Here is a 17975-nt window from a genome sequence, read left to right on the forward strand (position 1 = left end):
CTGGGTAAGTCTCGTAGCTCCTCGATGGTGTCGTGTACCTCTTGGACCGTAAACCTGGTCATCCTGGAAGAGGAATTCCTGCATCTACGCCCCCTTCTCAAGGTTTCTCATTTTTCCTCAGATGATTTTTTTTGTTTTTGTTTTTCCTTTCTTTATTTGTTTTTCGTTTCGCTCATGGGGGTTAACACTAGGGGATAACGGTAATATTTGTCAACTGCGGGCATGTGAAGCTCTTTTAAACTTTTTTTGTGATTAAGTGGTGATTAAATGAATGGACTTGACTTAAACGGACCAGGACTTCAAATTAAATTATTATGATCCATGTTTCTGTCTTTTTTTTACTTTTTACGTTTGGGTCAACATCCATTCAGCCATCCATTATCTGTACCGCTTCTCCTCCCGAGGGTCGCCGGGGGTGCTGGAGCCTATCCCAGCTGTCTTTGAGCAGTAGGCAGGGTACACCCTGAATTGGTTGCCAACTAATCACAGGGCACACATAGGCGAACAACCATCTGCGCTCACACTCATACGGAGGGGCAATTTAGAGTGTCCAATCAACCTGCCATGCATGTTTTTGGTATGTGGGAGGAAACCGGAGTACCCAGAGAAAACCTACGCAGGAACAGGGAGAACATGCAAACTCCACACTAGAAGGGCGGAGCCGGATTCGAACACACGACCTCCATATTGTGAGGCCATCGTGCTAACCAGTCGTTCCATCGTGCTGCCTTGGGTAAACATGTTTTATTTTATTATATTCTATCCTTGCAAAAGTAGTAGAAATTAGAAATCCCTTTATTGTCATTGTACTCAAGTGTGCAACGAGATTAGAGGGCTCCCCTCTCCAGTGCAATACAACAATAATACAGACAAATATATAAATTAGTGTACTTTTCTTAAATTATTATTATTTAGAAACTCAGAACATAGAAACACACCAAACACGGGGGACAAACATGTAGTCAAATAAAAATATTGCAAAAATATATAATAACGCGTGACGCGCAGGCTTCCGAACGATCCTAACCCCATCAAGCAACCCGACACTGGAAGACACAGGAAATCCCGCCACCCCGCGCTGCAGCACAGAACTACCACACTCCATTTCCCATGGTGCAATTTTTCAGAAAGGATCAGGCTCAGCATATCACACTGTGATCCTTACAGGTCAATGCTGCCACCCAGTGTTCATTTATTTTACAGAACAACATCATGAATATAAATCAAATAAATGCAGTAAGCCAACAAGTGACTCTTTGATGGGACTTGAGAAAAATAATTACCATCTCAACAAAGCATTTATTTTGCGAGCATTACATAGTAGAAAATGTTTTGTGTTTGTTGTGTAATTTTGCACATTTATTGTTAGGTAGGAAACCTACAGACCAAACTATTTGTTCAGAAGAAAATAACAATTCAATTTTCAATACGCCTCCTACCGACAGTCAGGAAGGGAAATTTCAGGATTTTCCCAGAAGCACTCGAACGCAGCATTACTTCCCTTCAGAGGAAGTGACACTCCCCAGTTCTCATCAGGTGCAGGTGATCGCCACTATCAACTTGGACTATGCTCACCAAGTAATAGTGCTGCGCTCCGATACATTTTTTATGACATCGAAACACTAAAGTTGTACGTGACGGATCATGAGAGAAACCCCGACTGGAACATTGAAAATTAATTGCCATGATTGACTTAGAACATGGATATCAGAACAAAGTGTTCAGCGTGTTGTGAGAGATTTCTCACTTGTTTTAAGAATCCAAATCTTAGCGGAACTAAGAATGAAGACCAGAAAAAAGAAACAGATATCGTCATTGAAAACCCAACAACTGTCCGGACAATTAAGCCGCATTTGAGCAGCCAAGAAGAGAATAATATCGAGAATCGTTTTATCGCACTTTATGACTACTCTGCTCGTACCGAGGAGGATTTAAGCTTCAATTCAGGTGACATGTTGCAAGCTCTGGATATCAAAGCCAAAGACTGGTGGTATGCAAAAGCGCTCACTGGAATTTCGAAGTCCAAACAGGGTTATATCCCCGCAAATTATGTGGCGCCAGTCGAGAGTATCAACGCAGAACCGTGAGTAATAGTGCTGTCATGCGCTCCTTTTTCCTCAATTGAAAAGTCAGGTCAGATTACTTTTATGTTCATGTTTTTATTGTTGAAGCATTACAACAGTAAAAAAAAAAATAGCATGCCTGTACCCTGTTTGTTCCCAAATACAAAATGCAGTCGTAAAGATATTGAGTTTTGCGTTGAAGAATGTTCTCAGGCTAGTTGATCATTGTCCGAAATTAATAATTTACTTTATTACGGTGTCCTATATTATTTCAAGGGAATGCTATTTGGAAGTACTTTGTGGTTAATTCAATTTACATTATATGTCCAAACACTGGTTATGACGTCAATTGAAAAAGTCGAGATAATGGAAACAATAGGAACTTCTGTTGTTGGATGATGTTCTCAGTTTTGCGTGACGAAACGGTCTACAGGTTTATCCTGTTTTATTCACATGTTAAAATAGTTTTGGTCGATAAAAGAATGTGATGTCATGTATATTTGCTTCTCAACAAACAAACATTGTCCGTCTGAAAGTAAAAATAAGATTTCCAAGTTTTTATTTATTTAACTACTGCTGTCAAGTAAACAATTAACTAATTAATCACCCAAAAAATCCCATGATTAATTGCGATTAATCACATTTTTCAACTAAGATTTTTCTGACAGATATTTACTTGAATAATATCTTGTAAGGAATGCAAAATCACCAAATATGAAGTATATTTAATTCAAATAGCTTTCTTTGATTCTTGAATCCAATCTAAACAGAGTCATCTCTGCGGGCATTTCTCTTCGAAACATTTCTCAAAACAGCCCACAAACACCAACACTCCAGCAGTGTTGATTTGCAAGGCCCAATGTTAACTTGAGGGTGTTTTGTTCTGAGATGATGTGCTAAAGATGTACAGCTAATATGGTACAATATTTGCAAAGTATGCAAATTATTTTTTAAATAAATCAAACGGGGTAAAATGAATTAAAATATTTAACTGAGTTAAGAAAAAATATATTGATCTCCAGAGTTAGCACTTTAATTTTGACAAGCCCTTAATTTACACATATATTTTCAGATATATCTTTAAACCAGTTAATACCACACTGTACTTGACAACGTTAATCATTGAATGTGTTATGAATTGTCAGAGAAGTATACTATACCTACTACTAACTATATATACTATACTAAAATATTTTCCCTCTAGTTTTTACTTGACCTTGTGAGGTACCAAAGTATGGTTGGAGTGAATAAACTCACAGGTTGACGCAGTTTTGTTTATGAAAACAGTAGGGAAATTTTATTTTGGGGGTGGGGGATTAGTACGCATTTACTGAAATATTGTAATGTCCGGCGTACGAATAGGACCATTATTATGGGGCCCTGTGAAAAATATTCTGTATCACTCTGGGCCTCACATTTAATGCAATCCATTTCAAACATTATTTTCCAGGGCTACAGTCATAGGCCATCACTTTTGTCACGCTTTAGGTCACCCTGTAGATGACTACAATAGAGTCATGAATACAATTTTATTTCATCAACCAGTGTTACACAGAATAATATTTCATTAATATACAATCAGAATATTTGGACTCCAGATTAGAAACATGAGGATGTCCATATTACAGACAAAAAGCACCAGCTTTCAAAGCCAAATCTAGAAAGTCAAGTAAGAAGGCCGTTCACATTGCAAATGTCTGAGGTAATTAGAATTAGAAATTAGAAATCCCTTTATTGTCATTGCACTCAAGTGTGCAACGAGATTAGAGGGCTCCCCTCTCCAGTGCAATACAACAATAATACAGACAAATATATAAATTAGATAAATAAATAAGAGAGTGCAATGGAATTTAGTACTGAATAGTGTATATAAAAACACATCACAATGCTGTTCTGCAAGGTAAGGGTGTTCTCGTGTGTGTGTGAGAGTTCAGAATGGAGACGGCTCTCGGAAAGAAACTGTTTCTCAGTCTATTGGTCCTCGATTTGATGCATCTGTAGCGCCTGCCAGAGGGCATCAGGTCGAACAGGTGTGAGTTTGGGTGGGTATTGTCTTTGACGATGTTGAGAGCCCTTCTGAGGCACCGGGCGGTGTAGATGTCCGATAGTGAGGGGAGAGGGCAGCCAATAATCCTTTGTGCTGTTTTGACTGTCCTCTGGAGCCTCACTCTGTCCGCCTCAGTGCAGCCGCTGTACCAGGTGGAGACACAGTACGTCAGCAGGCTCTCGATGGACGAGTGGTAGAAGGCTAGCAGCAGCTTCCTGTCCAGGTTGAATTTCCTGAGGACTCTCAGAAAGTGCAGACGCTGGCGGACCTTCTTTACCACTGCTGTGGTGTTGTGTGTACCGTAAATGTAGTTGTTTTTTTTACCCATTTATAAAAAGGTTTCTTCTTGGACAAACATTGAACGAGTTGCATTGTCGTGTGCAAAAAGAAAAGGAGAGGTTTTAAATCATTCTCAAACAAGTGTTTTAAGAGATTCCGCATTGATAATTGTTAGTGAAAAAAATTAATAAATAACAAAACAAAAACAGAACGTTTGTTTGACCAACTCAACCGAGAAGCTTATTGAACCATATGAGTTTAGATGTTTTACGGATCCATGTTTTTGGGAGGAAGAGGAGGCGGAACTCATTTACTTGTGACATGTCTGATTAACTTCTCTTCTGCGTTCACTTTAATGTGTAGCTGGTATTTTCCCGAGACAAAAAGGCTGGATGCGGAGAAGATGCTGTTAACAGGAAAGAACCAACAAGGATCCTTCCTAATCAGGGACTGTGAAAGCCAGAAAGGGGAGCTCTCCCTCTCAGGTAAGAAACAAGTAATTACATTAATTTGAGTTTTTCCTTCCAAAATCATCTTTTGCCTATTGCACGTTTATCGACGATTTCTGCTGCTGTAAAGTATAGGGGGCACGGATCATTTTATGGGCCAATATTAGCCCAAAGTAATTAGAATTGGCTGGAAGTTTGGAGATTAAATGAAGAAATATTTTTACTTTCTCATGAAACAGTCAATGCTGTTCAATGTTGGACTTACTCTGTGTGACATCCTTGCGAAGTTTTCCTGGTAAATGGAGCTCTCTCCATTCAATTCAAAAGGCTGCGATGACATTCTCACATGACTGTGTGCAAACTCCGGCTACATTTTCACAACAATGGCGGATTACGGTGTTATGTTTGTGCTGCAGAAGCTCTTGAACATATTACTTTTATAACAAAATCTTCTGCTTCGTACCGTCAGCAAGAAATGGAGATGGAGAAGATTAAATAACATGTTCTTGAATCCGCCGTACATAACAACCAGAAGGGAGGGCATTTAGAAGAAATTTTTAGGTAAGTTTCAGTGTTTGCATGACCCTAGGCATGCACATTTTGACGCGCACCTTTTAAAAAATGAAGAAAGAAAAGAGTGGCTCAGCTAGAGGCTCCTATTTAGGGCTCAAAAGCAACCCAACCTATTCTTTTGTCACACTCTTCCTGTACATTATATATTTAAAATTCTCGGAGTCACCTGTGAAAGGCATTGTCACTGATTTCACTCATTATGTTGCTTATTTAAGTGCGAGTGGATGTGCATATGTGCACACGTGTGTGTTTATAATGTGTGTATACATGTATGTGTATATGTATACAAGGGCGGTGCCAGAGATTTTGGTGTCGGACTCCTGATTGGTTAAGAATTGTGGCACAATTGTCACGCCTGCATCGCAAGCGTGAATTGCTTTGTATGCGTAGAGGAGTGAGAAGTTGTAAGCGTAAAACCTATTTTGTGCGTACATTTGGAGGGTCTTTTACATGTGAAACACATTTTTGTACGCACAAAACATGTTTTCGTACGCAGTATTTGACATTTTGCCAGCTTAGTTGTGGCATAAATGTAACGCCATAAAAAAGTTGATCATATCACCAACGCCCACTGTGCGACACTGTCATATTGGGAACACTCTGGTTCTAACTGGATCCTTCTCATTGGTCGACTAACCGCTGAGAGGAACGCCTGGTGGGCCGAACAGGAGAAGACTTAATGCACTTTCTATGATGTTTTGTCTTTCAGTGTTGGACAATGGGAAGGTGAAGCATTATAAAGTAAGAAAAACAGAGCAGGGTCTCTACTATGTCTCAAGAACCAAAGTATTTGAAACGTTGAAGAAGTTGGTGTGTCACTACTCGACGCAACCAGATGGGCTCTGTGTGCGTCTGGGAGAACCATGCAAAAAGGTACGTATTTTAGTTTTATTCTAAACTCCCCTAAAATCTATTTTCATTTCTGTTAATAATTGTGGTGAATGGGCTATTCAGAATGGCTAATATTAAACACGGCATAACAAAGTGTAATGTTTGTGTAGATTGAGGCTCCACAGACTAATGGCCTATCCTATAACACTGTGGACCAATGGGAGATTGACCGCAGTTCCATCAAGCTGCTACATAAACTGGGAGCAGGTCAGTTTGGAGAAGTTTATGAGGGCCTATGGAATGACACCACAGCTGTTGCAGTGAAGACCCTCAAACCTGGTAAGCGCTTTGATGTAAATACTATTCAAAATATAGTTACCTGTGGACAATGGAAAGTTTTTATGTCATCACCACCTGTCGCCCATTTGGTGCTGTTGGTGTTCACAAAGGGAATGAGAAATATTTAGTAAATAAACCTTAAAAGCCAAACTTATGCCAGTGTGTGTTCGTTTTTTGTACTCAAGAAGAAAAGGGTAAATATAGACTCAACAACTGATTAGAGTTCCGATATTTAGTTTCTTCGATTTCTAGAGTTCAGGAAATAATACAAAGACAGGTATCTGGTCTGCTTTTTCTTAATCTCACGAGAAACTGTACTTGGGCGAGTACTATCGAAAAATTGCGCGCTATCTCAGCTCGCCCTCACATTTATAAGATTTCTCTAGCCAGGTTTCTATGTCAAGGGTGATATACGTTGAATCAGTCGTCCTCGCTCCCTACCACGGCAGGGGTCCACGTCGAAGGGAAGGTCTTCTCCAGGTTAGTCATCGTCTAGAAGGTTGTTTCCTGTCTGGTCCCCAAGACTGGCATTCCACGGCTGGCCTTCTCCAGCGGGCAGTCTCTCCTTCTCTCCTGCTGGCATTCCCCTGTAATCTTGTCGGTGTGCATGTGTGGGTGCTCCGATCTCAAATTGTTATGTCTTTCAAGTCAAGTCGCGTCAATTTTATTTGTATAGCCCTTAATCACAGACAGTCTCAAAGGGCTTTACATAGCCACAATCAACATCCCCGATCTTAACCCCCAGGAGGGCAAGGAAAAACTCAAAAAACCTCATTAGGGGAAAAGTGAGAAACCTTGAGAAGGGACCACAGATGGGGGAATCCCCCTTCCAGGATGACCAGGCTGCAATGGATGCCAACTGGGCAACATTTGACACATACAATGATGCTATGCAATAATAGATAAGATAATGTAAGAGTCAATTGAATGAAGTGCTGCAGGAAGATGACTTCAGTGGAGTGGGTCCTCATCCAGGGCTGTAATATCCATGGCAGCATATCCGAAGATGAGCCTTCGATCTTGTACCAGTCAGTTCAGAATGTGTTTTTGCAATAGCGTCCCTGTAACCCCTCCATTTCCCAATTTGGTATGTTTGCATCTTCTACGGCCTAATTGGAAAATGTGCTTTATCGTATTTGTCCATGAAATGCTGTCTGGTTTGTAATCAGTTTGAAATGTGCAGACTGAATATTTTTGCTGTGAATGTGAGTGTAGGTCATGAAAATACTATGTGTGCAAGTTTGAGGTCTTACCACTGAAAATTTCAACAGAGTTCACGCATTTAAACTAAGTAATATAAATTTAGCATATGAGAATAATATAAAAAAATCAGAAAACACCATGTCTACCGTCCCAGTCATTCCTATGCACGGTACTTCTAGTTTCATTTGATAAATGATTTTTGTTTAATCAATGTTTAACATATTCAGTAAATATGAATATGCTAAATTAAATAATTGGCATTCTGTCCTGTAAAAGTTTTGAATAATGCCACTAATTTTAATACAATCCTTCCGTACCTTGAGGCAGAGAAAGCCTGAGCAACCGTTATTTTTGTTTATTATTTTTTTTAATGGAGTTGTACCTGGGGCTTGAAATTCACCCTGCCTGTCCTTTTGCTGTTATGTTCATCTGCATACATGTCCATGCATTATCTTCAATGTTAATATCAAAAGAAATTCTTTTAAAATCAACCCCAAAGGCTTGTGTATATAATTAATTGCCAAAGATGAAAACAAAGCACCTTTTCTCTGCAATTATAGTGAGTTTTAGTTAGATATGTAAAAGTAATATCTAGTTTCAGTTAGCTTTAATTTTTCTAAATCATTTTAGTTTTAATTTAATTTCTTTAACGAAAATGTTTATTCAATTCTAGTTGTAGTTATTTCTTTAGTTTTTTAGTAAAATAATCTTGATGCATATACAGGTATACAATATGTATGTTTGCATGTTATGCAGATATAAATGAGAAAATAGTAATACTTAATGGTGAGGTAGATCCATATCTGGTAAGTATTGATGTGTAATAAATAAAGTGCAGTCCTTTCCACCCCGTTTCGGACATTGAAATTGCTCACTTTTTGTTTTCACTTTGTGTTATACTCCATTATTTGCGAATATTGTTTTCTTTTGTTTGTTTTAGATTTTTTTTTTCTTCTTCTTCGTGTATGTGGTGTACATCATTTGCATGTTCAAAAACATAACTCAAAGCAAATGAAGTCTAGAATAGTAGTAGTAGTAGTAGTCGTAGTATTAGTAATACAATTTAACATTACATTGCTTATTCAATGTTGCTAATTTGGATGATTGAAAAATACTAATCTCACCCAGCTCTATATATACTGAGTCTTTTGTCTTGTATATTCGAGGTACAATGGGCGCTGAGGACTTTCTCAGAGAAGCTCAAATCATGAAGAGACTGAGGCATGCCAAGCTAATCCAACTTTATGCCGTCTGCACCATGGAAGAGCCCATCTATATTATCACCGAGCTGATGAAGAATGGCAGCTTGCTTGAATATCTCCAAAGTACATACTTTTTATCTCAATTTTTACATTACATTTTTTTCAGTTGTTTATTCTATTTTCGTTATAGGATGTTATTGATTCAATTCAGGATCATGATAACTATCAGACCAATATTGGGGGGGGGGGAATTACGACACCCACGTTGATCCAATGGGGCGGCACGGTGGTAGACTGGTTGGCACGATGGCCTCACAGTGAGAGACAACATCAGGCGTGGGTTCAATCCCGGCTCCGGCCATCCTGTGTGGAGTTTGCATGTTCTCCCCGTGCTTGCGTGGGTTTTCTCCGGGTACTCTGGTTTCCTCCCACATTCCAAAAACATGCATGGCAGGTCGATTGAACACTCTAAATTGCCCCTAGGTATGAGTGTGAGTGTGGATGGTTGTCTCTGTGTGACCTGCAATTGGCTGGCAACCAGTTCAGAGTGTCCCCCGCCTACTGCCCGAAGATAGCTGGGATAGGCTTCAGCACCACCGCGACACCCTAGTGAGGAGAAGTGGTACAGAAGATGGATGGATGGATGGACATTGATCCAATGTCTACAAAATGCTGCTGCATGACATTGCACTTAACATGGCATAGTTGTCACCAGTGTGGCTTTTGTTTTTCTGTTTTACTTACTAAAATTGTATTTTTTTATTTATATAAGTATTGAGGGACTGAACTGTTCTCAAGTCATTCAGGTAACGCAATTAAAAATGGTTTCCGTGAAATCCATGTACGCCCTCCCACAGGAGACGTCCCTGCACTCCCCTTCCCCTGGACATCAACGCAAATGTCATAGACTGATAGAACAGACACCTCCTCACCAACTAAGACAGCCAAAATAGTTTCTCTTAGCTCATTAATACAAAGTGATGAAGAGGGGGGGGGAAAGTACCGACGTTGACAAACAGGTGCCCAGACTGTTGACAAATGACAGGCTGGCAAAATTTTGTAAAATGCCCATCTCTCACATGGACATCAACATCATACACTTCATAGGCTTTGATTTTGCAGTAAGCCTTCACAGCAGAAACATTGTTCTATTTCTCACACTGACACAGTTGATCACAGTGGTGAACCTCGCCCCATTTTTGCTTGCGAACTATCAAGCCTTTCGGACATGACGGTTGGCTTGACTTGTCTTCTCGCCTTGCCTTTTTCCCAGTTTTATTGTTAGCATGTCACATAGCAACCAACATCTACATATCAGATGCCATACCAAAATCATATTCAGTCGCTAGTTAAAGATACTACTGCTACTTAAATTGTTAATTTTGCTGTCATTGTATTATACGGCAAAAGTTTCTGCCGTTGGCAGCTATTTGCAAGCGGGACTCAAATGTGCTGTTTTAGCAGGCAAACGTGTTAATGTGGTTCTGACATCACTTGATTCCACAGCCCACAGTCTCACGTCATTTCAGAGAGGCTATGAGATCTATGAAATCTGGTACAGGTCCTGCCAGAAGCAGTGATAGATGTGATAGAGAGAGACCCGATGCCCATTCCAGTCACAAATGATCATGTAAACTTAAAAGCTATGGTATGCTTTTCTGTCTTTTCTTCTTTTTTAACTGACTATTATTGACGGATATAAAAGCCAAAAACTACATTCATTTTACCTAGGCTGGCAGAGAATGAGTTACAAGAAAATTCATTCTTAATTTGAACATTTGATTCTTTTAACACAAATCAAACAACAATATTGCCTTAAAATGACATAATAAAAATTAAAACAAAACGTGATTTAATTTTTTTTTGTTGTATATAATTCTTAATATTCACCACAAAAAACTGGAGCAACTTGAAAGTAGCCCCCTTTTAACAGGGATTAAACTTTAAATAACGGGAACAAAACACTGAACAAGAATAATATTTAGAGTAATTTGAGCAGTTTTATTGACATCAGTCATCTGAGCTTTGATGAGTATATTCCCCCTGCAATGTGCCCACATAACGCTGCTTTGGAGGACCTAAACCAAAGCAGCGTTGAGTCGATTGAGTATGATGCTAGGCGGGCTGTAACGCTCTGACGAGCTGGTCCTTCTGCATTGAGCATAATCATGTTCACATTAAAACTAAATCTTTTTTTCAATGTTGTCTTTTAATGTTATACAAAATAATTGACCTGTTTTGTCAGCTATTGCTTGTTGCCGACAGTTCTTATTCCAGTAAAATATTTTGAAAACATCATATCTTGATCTCATCATCATATCTCTGTCAATCTTTGTCATGAAACGACGGAATGCCAATTGTGACGTTTATACTTCAAGTCATGGTCATGCTGTACCACCGTAAAAAAAAAAAAAAAGTGTGACCAAATCTGTGCTGGTGTGACCAACTGAAAAAGTTGGTTACACCAGTTCTACCAGTTCAAAGGTTAGTCAGAGCCTTGTTAAAATCTGACTCCTTATCCTCGATGGTCGGGGAGTGAAAAATTACAAAAACGGGTCCAAAATATTTTGAGATTTGGAAAATCATTGTGGCTACCGATCTTAAGATGCACTCTGACATGGATTGACCATTTAAGGTCTGGACTGCACTAAATGGATTATGTATATATATTTTTCTTAATTGATTTTTCTTATTTATATATTTATTCATTTTTTTTAGATTTTACTTGAAAATAATTTGATGCATTATTTTGTCCCAGAACACTGATCCTACTATAAAAAGATTTTCCTTTCCTGATTTGCATCACTGCTCCTCTAGAGTTATAGTAAGTGGCTGGTGTATAAATAATAGAAATAATGATTAAAAGGGGTTTGAGATGTAAAGGTTGAGATTTTTTTTTTTGTATAATGTACACTAACTAATCTTCTGCTGCTCATATTTTTTGCACCGCTTATGACAAAGGCGGACTTGTCGTAACATTAACTCTTTTCATCATAACTGTTTGCATACTGCACCGTTTTCCACTGACTTATTTTGGTTGTCTTAATAATTTCAGAGGACAAGGGTGCCAAACTACAGCTCTCTGACCAGATAGAGATGGCTGCTCAGGTGGCATCTGGTATGGCGTTTCTGGAGTTGCAGAACTACATTCACAGAGATCTTGCTGCCAGGAATGTGCTGGTAGGGGAGAACAACATCTGCAAGGTGGCCGATTTTGGTCTCGCCAGGGTCTTTCAGGTATTTCTTTCATACACTCCATGATTACGCTTCATTTGGTGTGATAAACCATTGCTGTGATATTTGCTTTAGAACCAGATGGGGAACTAAACCTACTCGCCCCATAAAATATAGATCAATCGATCTTTGTGTGTTCTTTTTAGTGACACTGCTCTGAAGTATTTTGGTTGTGCTATTTTAATGTGTTATTTGTGTTTTGCACTTAGAATGAAAATGTGTATGAGGCAAGAGAAGGTACCAAATTCCCGGTAAAATGGACTGCTCCGGAGGCCATCCACAACAACGTATTCACAATAAAATCTGATGTCTGGTCATTTGGTATTCTGTTGTATGAGATCATGACATTTGGCAAAATGCCATACCCAGGTAAGACCGGTGTTTGAAAAAATAATAAATTACAACTGAGCTGTCATATCAATTTGTTTACAATTTCTCCTTGTTTTTGTCAAGACATGACAAACTACCAGGTTGTCCAACGAGTTCCTCAAGGGTACAGAATGTCGCGTCCCCCCAAATGCTCCAAAGTCATGTATGACATAATGATGGACTGCTGGAATGAGAATGAACAGGACCGGCCTACATTTGAGACCTTGCAGTGGAAGTTGGAGGACTTCTTTGACCTGAGCGCTACCTCCTATGACGACGCTGCGACCTATTAGCGCTCCGAGCTGAGAACTCAATAATACATTTTAAACAAAATCACTTGCATCCATACACATTCCACACTTAAATTTAGAACCTGATTGACGTTTGAATGTGATACTGTCAAACCTTTTTGAGTATGCTGTCACTGTAGTCCTCCTGCTAGCGTGTTTTGCCAAGTGAATGGCCTCAAAGGCTGCTTTCAGCAAAGTAAATATAGTCTTTAAATATCTTGATGAACCAGTTCTGCTTGCAATTCATGCTAGCCACATTCTTCCCGCTTGCTACCTTCTGTGCAAGATATGAAAATGAGTGAATCATACTTACAACACCTTACCTCAGCTGATTGCATGTGATCTTAACTCTTGACGCTATGTATCGTAACTCAGTAGTTAGTCTGTGTGTACTTTTTTAAAAATATAAATTAAAACCATCATTGTAAAGTCATTGCTATTTTTGTATATTTAGTTATCTGTGGGTGTCAATAATTTGCGGTAATTTTGATCTTAAGCATCCTTTTAGTTTCACTCTGTATGATACTGTATATGATTTGCAACTGTAATCAAGCATATCATTTTAACAAATTAGCTTAGTGGGCTGCGTAGATGTGGTGCTTTCATATGTTATAACAAAAGTTTACTTTTATATAATGAATGAATTGTACATTTAACAAGTGTTTAGATGACCTTACTGTCAGTTATGTTGAATAAAAGTGAATTAAATAGAATTCTTTAGAAGTTTTTTGATCATGTAGCAGCAGTGCTAGATGTTTATGAATATGGAGTAAGTGAATATTGGATTCTCAAGGATTTAAGATTTTTGGGGTGAATGTTCTTAAATACAGTTTCTCTCCAGTAAGGTCCACATTGAATGCAACCGTTGAAGGGGATAATACAGTTGGCGACTGCTGCATGTGAAGAACAATTGGGGTGCACGTACTGTAATTTCTCGGGTCAAGTTAGCGAATCAGAGGTTAATTTCTGGTGCTCATTTTTCCCCTCAACACTGACCCACGACCTCATGAATAAACTTTAACAAATCTCGGTAAAGTATAGCCCGCGAGATACCAACGCCTGTCTGTGATTGGCTGTTGCAGCCTTTATGCAGTAAAAAAATGTAGATATACGCTGCTTTTATTTTGAATTGCATTTATTCTGGTGGTGCAAGCGATCACCTCCAACGACTAGTCTTAAGAGTTGCCGATATAACTGTATTCATCCATCCATTATCTGAACTGCTTCTCCTCTCAAGGGTCACAGGGCTTGCTGGAGCCTATCCCAGCTGTCTTTGGGCAGTAGTGAACTGGTTGCCAGGCAATCGTGAGGCACACAAAGACAACCATCCATGCTCTCAATCACACCTCGGGGAAATTCAGAGTGTCCAAACAACCTGCCATGCATGTTTTTTGAATGTGGGAGGAAACCGGAGTACCTGGAGAAAACTCACGCGGGCACGAGGAGAACATGCAAACTCCACACAGGAAGGCCAGAGCCGGAATCGAACCCTGCACCTCTGTATTGAGAGGCTATCGTCCTAACCAGTCTACCACGTGCCACCCTTACTGTGTTCACTGAGAAGAAAAAAAAAACTGGTCTTCATATAAGAGACTATTTCCTGAGGTCAAGCCAGGCAAGTGAGGCAAGCCAGTTCTGATGGTTTATCCTGTACTGCAGGGGTAAATCCTGAAGTTAGTTGATGGCAGAAGTAAGATGAAGTGCAGGTCCAGATGAGAAGAATCACAGTCATTTGAAAAAACAACATGGGTTCGGACCTCGGTGACCACAAGCTGGTAATTTGTATATAAATGTTACTATTTAATAAAACTCGCCTGATGATTACACATGTTCTCATTGGGTGCTTCCTGATCCCTGCAAGCGCCACATTGGTGACCCTTGACCTCGATCCTGGCACCCTGGCATGAGAGCAGAGAGGACACAGAAAGTCAAATTTGTTATTTTCACAGTAAAATAATGACAGTCTTGAAGGTATACTGTGTTTGGATACCAAAAGTATACGAGTAGGATTTTAAAACAATACAATTGCCTGCTGTATAAAAAGACAAATTCATATTTAAGACAATTGAGTTTAGCATGTTGGTGTGGCCTTTGACAACCGTTTCAGTCTCAGTCTCGCTCACATGCAAACTCAAAAAACAATCTAAATGGAATCAACTGATTTGGCTCAATTTGCAAAGTCAGCACTCCCCAATCTTGCACCATGGATCATTTTCACATAAAGAACCATTTCATCATTTCATGCACAGTGAGAACGAGAGGCCTGCCGCATCCCCAGCGGTTTTATTGTTATTTTTGTTCTTTGGTTGTCTTAATTTAGCTGGGCGGGTTTTTCAGGAGTTATTGTTGACTGCACTTTTTTTTTAAAATATATATTTATTGTTTTTTAGTACACCAACAGCCAAAACAATCAGTGGGAAAATACCATGAATAGAATAAGTAAAAATAAAGTAGACAAAACCTAAAACAAAAATAAAACAAAAAAATTCAAGACAAAATAAAATCAACATTGGCCCAAAAGGATGTTAGAATAATAGTACCCGCAGAGACAAGTTAACATGTCAGAGCACATATGATCTTTTAACAATAGTTGAAATCTCAAGTACAACAAAAGTCAAGTAAGGTTCCCAGAGCTCCAGAAAGAACACCTCCTTGTGATTCAGTCTACAAGTCAGATAGTTCAGGGATATATGGTCGAAGATAATCCTATGCCATTGTGTCTTTGAAGATGCACGCGCCGAAATCCAATTCACCAGCAGACATTTACGAGCACAAAATATAAAGAATCTGGTACAATTTCTTATGATATTTGTTAGCAATAGAATAGTCATTGAGTCCAAGCAAAAGAAATACAGGATTGCAACTCAAATCAACAACAAATATTTTTTCCATTTCTTTTCCAATTGTAGACCAAAATTATTGTATTTTGGGGCAAGACCAAAAACAGTGTGTGAGGGTGCCAATTTCTACTTTACACTTCAAGCACATTGGGGAGGTGTGAGGTTTAATCTTATGGCACAGATGAGGAGAAATATGGGCCCTATGGAAGATCATGAGCTGAGTTGCTTTAACTCTGTTACAAACACACAGTGTTTTTACTTTATACCAAACATTCCTCCATTCACTCTCTGCAATTTTACAATGGAGCTCTCTCTCCCAATGTTCTTTCAAGAACAAAGTGTTGATGAGAGATAGCTCCTTAAGAGTATTGTGAAATGATTTAACAGAGGTACACTTGGATGTAAAAATTAGCTTCTCAATGTCTGATATAGCCTGAAGTACCAAGCTGGCAGTAATTCTTCCTAATAAAGTCCCTTATTTGTAAATATTGATTGAAGTCTCTCTTTGGAATGCCATATCGGTCAGTTAACTGATCAAAAGACATCATAATAGACCCCTCGAAAAAATCCTGTAATTTAGATAACCCCCGACACGCCCAATCTCGGAATTTATCATCTCTCATGCCAGGAACAAACTCCGGATTATTCCATATTGGCGTGAGTGCAGACGTAATATTTGACCTTCCTTCCATTTTTCTCAAAATTCGCCACGCCATAACTGTAGTGCGAGTAACAGGATTATGACAAGACTGTTTTAAAGACCTAAGTTGGCAAAGAAACAGCAAGGTAAGTAAGGAACACTCAGACTTCGAGTTTTCAATATTGATCCAAAGAGAAGTAGGCTAGGTAGAAATTGGCTATCATATACAAGTGCGTGCAAATTTGGTAATTTTTTATATCCGGGAGATTGAGGCCTCCATCCGATAAGGGCTGACACAACACAGCTATTTTAACACGTGCCTTTCTTTTAGACCATATAAAAGAGCTAAACCAACTATACAATTGTTTAATTACCATGTGAGATAATAAAACAGGGATCATCCGTAGCGGATAGAGCAACCTGGGAAGAATATTCAATTTCAGTAGTGTGACTCGGCCCATCCCAGAAATAGGGCGGTTACACCATCTATCTAGGTCCATTTGAACACGAGTAAGCAAAGGGGGAAACTTAGCCTTGTACAGTTATTCAAAATTATGTGTAATGAAAATTCTCAAGTGAAACTTCCCGGGGTCCAATTAAAGGGGAAAGATTCCACTGGCACTTTCTCCAAGATGCCCAATGGCGTGGCATTGGATTTAGTCAAATTAATCTTAAACCTGAAAAGCTGCCAAATATATTGATTCCCTCAATAAGACGGATGGAGGTGACTGGGTTCGTCATAACAATCAAAACATCATCAGCGTACAGTGTAATTTTATGTTCCTTATCTAGGATCTTAAGGCCACTCATATTAGGATCTGTCCTAATCGTCTCGGCCAAAGGTTCTATCGCAAGAGCGAATAGCAATGGTGACAAGGGACAACCCTGCCTAGTTCCTCTCGAAACATTGAAGTAAGAAGAACGCAGTCCATTTGAGAGCACCGCTGAAAGAAGGTTTTTGTATAAGATTCTAATCCAATTAGTAAATGTAGCACCAAGTCCAAACCTATTCAGGGTATAGAACAAATATGCCCACTCTATGTGGTCAAATGCCTTCTCGGCGTCAAAGGATACTACAAGCCCACTTTTAGAGTGATGCTGAAAATATTAGACGTTGAGTAACCGACGTATATTATCACGGGAGTTTCTTCCGTTAACAAATCCTGTTTGGTCGTCGTTAATTAAAATTGGTAATACTTTTTGCAATCGAGCCGCTAGGAGTTTAGACAGAATCTTTTAATCCACATTCCGCAGGGAAATCAGTCTGTAAAATGTGCATTCTTCAGGAGCCTTGCCTTTCTTTAAAATCAGTGAGATATTTGCTTCTCTCAAGGATTGTGGTAACATACCTTTGACCAGCGAATCATTAAACATGTCCAATCGGGGATCAATTAATATGTCATGAAATTCTTTATAGAATTCCAAACAGAGCCCGTCCGGGCCAGCTGATTTCCCAGATTGTAATCCGTTTATCGCATCCAGTATCTCTTTCTTCGATATCGGGGCATCGAGAGCGGCCTTCTGCTCATCAGATAAGCGAGAAAGATTAAGGGAGGAAAAGAAACGGTCCATATTATCAAATGAGTCCGGTTGTTGTTCTGACGTATATAAATTTG

At 39.2% G+C, this 17975-nt stretch overlaps 1 protein-coding gene across 2 annotated transcripts; it reads left to right on the plus strand.

Annotated features, from left to right (window-relative positions):
* Positions 1 to 1492: 1492 nt before the first annotated feature.
* frk (fyn-related Src family tyrosine kinase) lies at positions 1493 to 13592 on the plus strand. Of its 2 annotated transcripts, XM_088285689.1 has the most exons (8): positions 1495 to 2083; positions 4753 to 4874; positions 6121 to 6284; positions 6413 to 6581; positions 8951 to 9109; positions 12042 to 12223; positions 12430 to 12589; positions 12674 to 13592. In XM_088285689.1, the coding sequence occupies exons 1-8, from the start codon at positions 1701 to 1703 to the stop codon at positions 12880 to 12882; spliced, it is 1548 nt and encodes a 515-aa protein (XP_088141815.1). In that variant the 5' UTR covers positions 1495 to 1700; the 3' UTR covers positions 12883 to 13592. The 2 variants fall into 2 exon arrangements, with proteins under 2 accessions (XP_088141816.1, XP_088141815.1); XM_088285690.1 differs by lacking the exon at positions 8951 to 9109 and having other exon boundaries at positions 1493 to 2083.
* The last annotated feature ends 4383 nt before the right edge of the window (positions 13593 to 17975 follow it).

The sequence above is a fragment of the Idiotropiscis lumnitzeri genome, chromosome 21 (assembly GCF_059441095.1).
Source record: "Idiotropiscis lumnitzeri isolate Australia: NSW breed Sydney's pygmy pipehorse chromosome 21, RoL_Ilum_1.0, whole genome shotgun sequence".
NCBI lineage: Eukaryota > Metazoa > Chordata > Actinopteri > Syngnathiformes > Syngnathidae > Idiotropiscis > Idiotropiscis lumnitzeri.